This window comes from Azolla caroliniana, unplaced genomic scaffold (assembly GCF_043228905.1).
Source record: "Azolla caroliniana isolate FFs.n. ecotype wild unplaced genomic scaffold, voAzoCaro1.0.p SCAF_9, whole genome shotgun sequence".
In the NCBI taxonomy this organism is placed as follows: domain Eukaryota; kingdom Viridiplantae; phylum Streptophyta; class Polypodiopsida; order Salviniales; family Salviniaceae; genus Azolla; species Azolla caroliniana.
Genome location: NW_028230444.1, coordinates 3,821,248 through 3,829,242, shown reverse-complemented (window position 1 = coordinate 3,829,242; position 7,995 = coordinate 3,821,248). Strand labels below are relative to the sequence as shown.

At 39.4% G+C, this 7,995-nt stretch overlaps 1 protein-coding gene across 4 annotated transcripts; it reads left to right on the top strand.

Annotated features, from left to right (window-relative positions):
* Window positions 1-2,850: 2,850 nt before the first annotated feature.
* Window positions 2,851-6,455, top strand: LOC147859922 (pentatricopeptide repeat-containing protein At1g11290, chloroplastic-like). 4 transcript variants are annotated; one of them, XM_087325112.1, is made up of 2 exons: window positions 2,851-4,162; window positions 4,502-6,455. In XM_087325112.1, the coding sequence occupies exons 1-2, from the start codon at window positions 2,892-2,894 to the stop codon at window positions 5,184-5,186; spliced, it is 1,956 nt and encodes a 651-aa protein (XP_087181238.1). In that variant the 5' UTR covers window positions 2,851-2,891; the 3' UTR covers window positions 5,187-6,455. The 4 variants fall into 4 exon arrangements, with proteins under 4 accessions (XP_087181238.1, XP_087181239.1, XP_087181236.1 ...); XM_087325113.1 differs by having other exon boundaries at window positions 2,851-3,053; window positions 3,786-6,447; XM_087325110.1 differs by having other exon boundaries at window positions 2,851-5,950; window positions 6,025-6,358.
* Window positions 6,456-7,995: the final 1,540 nt, after the last annotated feature.

Here is a 7,995-nt window from a genome sequence, read left to right as displayed (position 1 = left end):
ATTACTTCCTTGGCATCGAGGTAATCCAGACTCCAACCGGCAAAATGATCTTTCAATGGCACTACATCCTCAACTTGTTACACAAATTTGGGATGGCTAAGTGCAAATATGTGGCAACCCCTCTCGATCGAAACCTCAAATTGGATGCCGAGTCAGGCACTACAAAGTGTGAGCCAACTCAGTATCGGCAACTTATTGGGAGCCTCATCTACCTCACGATCACTCGACCTAACCTGAGCTACCCGGTCGGCCTCCTTAGCCAATTCATGCAAAATCCACGAGATATCCATTTGGATTGTGCTAAGTGAGTGCTACGATACGTGAGTGGAACGATGGACTATGACATTCTCTATAAATCGGCCAAACCAATTCAACTCGAAGGGTACACAGATGCTGACTGGGTCGACTATAGAGCCGACCGTCGATCGACCTCCGAATTTGTCTTCTCCCTCGGCAGCAGAGCAATAACTTGGAGAAGTAAGAAGTACCCTAGCATCGCACTTTCGAGCACAGAGGCCGAATACAGGGGTGCAACCGTGGCTGCATGTGAAGTCGTATGGCTCAAGAGGATATTGAAGGATCTGGACATTCCCATCAAAGATCCGATTCCCCTTTACTGTGAGAACATGAGCAATATTCATCTAGCTTGGAACCCGGTGTTCCACGCATGCACGAAGAATATTGAGTGCACTATCACTTCATTCGAGAGCGTGTTCAAGCTGGAGATGTCGACCTTCAACACATCATCACAAATCTTCAGACAACCGACATCTTCACCAAAGCCCTAGGAGCCGACAAGCTTCACAATTCATGTCAGACCTTGGATTGATGATCCCGGACTTGCCAAGCTTGAGGGGGAGTACGTTTAGTAAATTAAGAGGATATCCATGGAGTAATAGAGAGATGGACATAGTTTCGTTGGCAATGAATATTTAGTGTGGGTTTTAACGTCAAAGACGAGATGTTTGAAGAATACTTAACATCTCCAAACATTGCCATCTAAAGCCAAATTAAGAAAGTACGTTGTGGATCATGGATGATATTTAGTTGTTTGCCTCCTAACCATTGCTTTCATATGACATAACTCACACTCACTATAGTGTGAGGTGGGTTATCCCTAATCGTGACATTCAAATTTCCATCCTAGATGGGGTTGTACATTCGATCTCAACTATGGCCCCACAAAACACTAGATGGTTGGCATACCTTTGTGATTTTGAGTCCATAATCAACACATGTTTTTGTTTCCCCTACTTCTCTTTCAATCATATTTCTTTGGTCATCTTTGCTCGATTTATGATGCAAGCATGTCTTGTTGGTGAGAACCCTCAAATTTAACGATAATGTCTCAACTTTTAAAGGTCTCGCTTCCATTTCCATCGCTTGCCACATCAATCCAACCAAAGCTTGAGTAACCCTCTTCATCGACACCCTTTGTTGCACCTAGTAGTATTCATAAAAGCTTGTAATTGTATTAAGCAGACTAATGGAAGCTAGATTGTGTTTGTGATTTCTTATTTCTTCACTCTTCTATCAAGTGTGTTTGGAAAGATGGTAAAGTTTCTCCTTGTCTTGTCTAAGAGATTAAGTCGACGTGAAAGATTAAAGTGTGCTTTATTAGTTAGCCTACATGTTCTTTACTTGAGAGAGATTAACAATCATTTCCACCCTTCTACCCAACAAAAGAGTACACGGTGGTACATCCTCACACTCCGACCTTGTGCTGATGGTTCTTAAAAATAATATCCAAGTAAATCAAAACTTTCATTGAGGACATCGAAAGACGTTATGCCAACTCAAGTGAGGCCTATATCACTAACCTAACCCTGTGACATGGTACATTTGTATAATTTCGATATGAGATAATGCATAATGTTATGATAAAGTGAAACAATACCATGTTGCATGCAAAATGTTACAATGATTTTTTTTTGTATGATCATGGCAATTTTTATAAGACAAAATGCTTGATATGATTATGATATGGTTGTCGTCCTCGGTGTATGGTATGCTACTAAGTTGGTTATCTCATATCGGGGTCTTGCTCTACATCGACATTTGCAAATTCGTGATATCATGGTTACCAATGTCATCTCTGGTTGTATGACGCTTGTGTCTTGCATTAAGTTTCTTTTGGTGGCTTTACAAAGGGGAGCCAAAGATGCAATAGATGCATGCACCATGTATCTCAGGAGACACATTGAAAATACTTATTGCACCTTCACAAGCAAAATAAACCATACAAGTAAGAGGGTGTATAAAAAGCACCCCATAAAAAAAAGATTACATCTACCACAATGACCAAAAACTCATTGCTAGCTATTGACATATGTTTGTTACACGTCTCTCAAGGGACCACATGGAAAACCAAGTATACAGGGGTCAAAAGATACGAAACAGGGAACAAAATGGACCGAGACGAACTACTTGACTCTTGGCCAAGTAAGTTATGAGGTATTATCGTACCCCTCAAGAAGACTCAATTTGAACCAAGACACTTGGCCCCAACTCATGTGAGATATGTGACACCAACCCACACCTTGTGAACTATCCATATATAATCTTTGCATGGAGGCTCCATGACACATGGTATAATATAGTATAGTATATTTGATGATTATATCTCCTATGCAACTCAACTCTAATTATGGCTTGTTCTAAAGTTTTTAAATCTCTCTCATGGCAAATATTTGAACTATCATAGCTCCATGACACATGGTCTATAATATGTTTGTTAATTATATCTCCATATCTCCTATGCAACCCAACTTTAGTTATGACATGTTACAATGTTTTTAAATCTCTTCTCATGGCAAATATTTGAACTATCATAGCTCCCCCCCCTCTGTTTATGAACATGTGCATCCTCTGTGTTTCTTTCCTGGGTAGCAATGAATTGTCTCAGAGCTTCAAACCCTAAAGTGTCCAGGTATAACTCCATCATTTCAACACATGCCCAACATGGAAGCACTGGAAAGGCGTTTGATGTGTTCAATATGATGCTGGATGAAGGATTGCAGCCAGACATACCTACCTTCCTTTCCCTGCTTAAGGTACCGAATGATCTAAAACACCTTAAATGTTGTAGAGTAGTACATGATCATATCGTTAAATTCCAATTTGAATCCGATTTGGTGGTTTTCAATGCTGTTGTGCATTCATATTCAAAACTCGGTAGCCTTGATGATGCATTCAAATTGTTTGAAAGCTCAATTCGTCGGGATGTGATGACATGGGGGGCCATCATGTTTGGCTATATTCAATATGGCCATGGAACCTTCATTCTTGAGCTTTTCCATAAATTTCAACGTGAAGGTATCATGGCAGATAGATTCATTTATGTATGTATCTTGAAAGCATGTAAAATTTGTGGTTCAGTTGATATGGCAATGTCAATCCATGCTGAAATTGTGAAAAGGGGAATCAAAGTAGATGTCAGCATTGGCAATACTCTCATCAATGTGTATGTTAAGTGTGTAAGATTAGAAGAGGCAAATAAAGTATTTGACGATATGTTAATTCATGATTCTGTGTCATGGGGTACATTGATTGAAGGTTTTTCTTCACAAGGCCAGGGTTATCATGCACTAGAGCTTTTTGAGGCTTTACAAAATGAGGGTATATGTCCAAATAAAGTCATACTTCTCTTTATAATGAAAGCTTGCTCTGCTGAAGGGTTTCTAGGACAAGGGATGGTCTTACATGACCAAGTTATTAGAGCTTCATTTGAACTAGATTTAGCTCTTGGAACTGCGCTTGTTGACTTGTATTCTGCTTGTGGAAAGGTGAATGATGCACAAAAGGTTTTTGATACCTTGCCGAACAAAGATGCAGCCACATGGGGTGCAATGATTGGAGGCCATGTCCAGGTAGGACAAGGTATTCTTGCTCTAAGTTTATTTGATAAACTTCAGGTGGAAGGTGTTAAGCCTACGGATGCTACTTTCTCATCAACTCTTAAGGCGTGTGGTATCGCAGGAGAACTTCCCATAGGAAGGCAAGTGCATCATGAGATCATTGAGAAAGGTCTTCATTCCAACAGTGTCATTGCAAGTGCTCTTGTTGATATGTATGCAAAGTGTGGTAACTTTATTGAGGCCCAAAATGTGTTCAGTACATCATGTAATCAAGATGTGGTATCTTGGGGTGCCATCATTGCAAGGTATGCCACAGAAGGCCATTGCCTTTGTGTTCTTGAGCTGTTTAGGAAAATGCATATGGAGGGGGTTAAGCCTGTCAAAACCATATTTTTATGTGTCCTCAAAATGTGTAGCATCCTTACAGATCTTTCATGGGGGAGTTTGATACATAGTGAAATTATAGAGAGTGGGCTAGAGAAAGATTTGCTTCTAGGAAATGCATTGATCAATTTGTATGCGAAAAGTGCAGCCCTAGATGATGCCCACACATTGTTTGACTATTTGCCAACTAAAGATTCTGTGTCATGGAATACAATGATGGCTGGCTACACTTTACATGGACTTGATTTATCTGCTCTCAGATTTGCTGAAACAATGCATCTAAGTGGTGTCGAGCAAAGCAAAGCAACTTACTCAAACATTTGCAAAGTATGTGGAAACATAGGAGCCATATTTCAGGGTAAGCTTATACATGATTGGATTGTAAAGGATGGACTTGAATGTAATGTAGTGGTTGGGAGTGCCCTTGTAGATATGTATGCCAAATGTGGTTACATGAGGGATGCACAGAAAGTCTTCAATAAACTCCCAGAGAAAGATATTGTATCATGGGGCTCTATGACTTCTGGGTATGCATTGCATGGGGACTTTGTTATGGCTAGGCAATGCTTCTTGGATATGCAAATACAAGGTATGCATTTAAGTAATGCAGTTTTTACTAATATGCTTGTGGCTTTCACTCATGCTGGCCTTCTTGAAGAAGGCTGTGAATTGTTCAGTTCAGCATCAGAAAATCAATTTAATTTTCTGAATGCTGAACATTACAGCTGCATGGTTGATCTTCTTGGTCGATCAGGGCAGTTGCATTATGCAGGAGATTTCTTCCAAAGTATGCCAATAAGACCATCTATGCCTACATGCCGATCATTGCTTGCTAGCTGCCGAACCCATGGAAATGCAGGGCTAGGATGGCAATGCTTTGACCAAATGGTTGAAACACATGGATCAGGTTCTGCCATTGATTATTTGTCCATGTGCGTCATCTGATTTTCGAACCTTCGTTACTCTACCACACACAATTATAGATTTTTGAGCCATCAATCTTCAAATATCACATATTCACATGACAAGGCTCTTAAAAGTGCTCACATGAAGGTCAAGTTTCGTCCCTCATGGTGAATGAGAAATTCAGAAGAGCTCATTATTTTTCACAAGCGATTTCAGCTCTTTTCATTATTGCTGACTTCAATATTTGCTCATATGAGAAGAACTACAGGGAAATGCATTTGGATTGTCTTCCATTTCAAAGCTCTATGTTGACCGTTAGCAATGGCTTGTCAGGAGTTTATCTTTCAAGGATTCAATGTCAACAAGACTTGGCATCCCATCAAGCTGCACAATCGCAATGTCACACATAGCAATGGCTTGTCAGGAGTTTATCTTTCAAGGATTCAATGTCAACAAGAGTTGGCATCCCATCAAGCTGCACAATCGCAATGTCACACATGCATGCTTGTTTAACATGGCTTGATCAAGCTTAACGAGTTAAAAACCATAAAGACATGCAATGTGGTCTAAGGCAAGATGAAAGCTCATTTGGGTTATGTCTTCCATTTCAAAGCTCTTTGTTGACCTTTATCAATGGCTTGTTCAGAGTTTATCTTTCAAGGATTCAATGTCAACAAGAGTTGGCATCCCATGAAGCGGCACAATTGTGATGTCACACATGCATGCTTGTATAACATGGCTTGATCAAGCTTATGGAGATAAAAACCATAAAGACATGCGATGTGGTCTAATGTAAGATAAAAGTTCATTTGGGTTATGTCTTCCGTTTCAAAGCAAACCATAAAAACATAAAATGTGGTCTACGGCAAAATGAAAGTTCATTTGGGTTATGTCTTCCATTTCAAAGCTCTTTAGCAATGGCTGGCTTGTTAGGAGTTTATCTTTCAAGGATCAATGTCAACAAGAGTTGGCATCCCATCAAGCTACACAATCGTGGTGTTACACATGCATGCTTGCATGACATGACTAGATCAAGTTTAATGAGATAAAAACCATAAAGACACACGATGTGGTCTAAGGCAAGATGAAAGCTCATTTGGGTTGTCTTCCATTTCAAAGCTCTTTGTTGACCTTTAGCAATGGCTTGTTAGGAGTTTATCTGGATCAATGTCAACAAGAGTTGGCATCCCATCAACCTACACAACTGTGATGTCACACATATGCATGCGTTTATGGCATGGCTAGATCTAGCTTAACAAGATAAAAACCATAAAGGCATGTGATATGGTCTAAGGCGAGATGAAAGTTTTTTATTTATTGCACAAATACATTATCCATTGGTGCTAATTAGTATCCCGTTTATGTAAATTGTACAAAATTATGTGTACTTTAGATGCTAATCACAAGTTGTAAGCCTTGCTCATTTGGGGTAACATAATTAATACCTTCAATTATTTGAATAGATAGAATGCAACGACCTCTTGAAACAACAATCCATTTCTTATTTGTATCTAAGTGCTTGTAGTTTTCTTGTATAGATGTGGCAATGACAAACTTGCTAGCCTTATGAGGATTTATTACAATAGAGGCTTATCCTATAAGCTGTGTATGTGTGAGCCAAATGGGGTTTTCTTGCAAAAACAAGTTCTCCATGGTGAGGATTCCACATTATGACTGTGAGAGAATGTGTAGAGATTTGACTTGATTGGCAATGTGTGTGGAAAAAGAATTCAAATGTGGTCAAAGACAAAGCGTTGTATCAAACTCTGATGTTCAAACTCTTGAATTTGTTTAGAGGAAAAAATGTGTAGTTGACGAGCCTCCTTGTCTATGCCTAATGTCTCATTCACATTGAAGAAAATTTGAGCCAAGTTATAGCAAATTTACAATCAATGTTGCAGATGGTAGACAAATAAAGGGATGGGCTCTAGTATATGTCGGTGAATGTGGTTTTCTCATTTGGAAAAAATGGTTTTATAGTTTGGTAAAACAATTTTAATATAATATGTAACACATAACCCCCTAATCTTTCTCGAGCCATGATACATTGGCATCATAAGAAATCTTCATGATCTCAATAGGAAGTGATTTGATCTAAGCAAGATTGTGCACGAATTAGATTAGATTTTGTTATTATCCAAAAGGAGGCCAAATTTAACCTATGATGTCGAATAAATATATCACCTTGTATGTGACTCCTTAAGTATGGGGATCACCTTGAAAATAATGCATGCACATGTGTGCTCACCTGTCTTGGTTGAGATTTGAGTATGGCAATGAAACCATCATGTATGTCTAACGACCATCAAGCTAAGTACCCCTCAGACATTAGACCCCCCACCCTTTTCTAATCAAACATAGTATAATAGGAGAAGAGAGTATCACACATAAATTAGAATGAAAGGGCCTCATATCTCCGTGGGTGTGCATCCTTAGGACAATAACCATTGTAAGATTATAAAAGCAACATTGGTGATTCTTCTAAGAAGGTTTTTCTTTTCACCTTCTATTTTCAAATCTCTCTCTCTCTCTCTCTCTTTTATCGTAATTACCTTACCCTAGTAGTAAGTTGTTAGCACGACAAGCACTGCGTTCTGAGTTCGAAACCCAACTTCCTCACCTCTCTATTATATATCTCTTAATTCACTAAATGCCATTGTGGAATATAGGGGTTGAACCCATAACCACCTGGTCTCCATTGGGCAACCTTACCAACTGAGCTACATCCATCTGGGCTCTCTCTCTCTCTCTCTCTCTCTCTCTCAATTCACTAGATGCCACTATGGAATGTAGGGGTTGAGCCCATGACCACCTGGTCTCCATTGGGCAACCTTACCAACTAAGCTAC

What these genes read in the sequence shown, in the direction of transcription:
- LOC147859922 (XM_087325110.1), top strand. Translation starts at nt 2,892, where the DNA reads ATGAATTGTCTCAGAGCTTCAAACCCTAAAGTGTCCAGGTATAACTCC.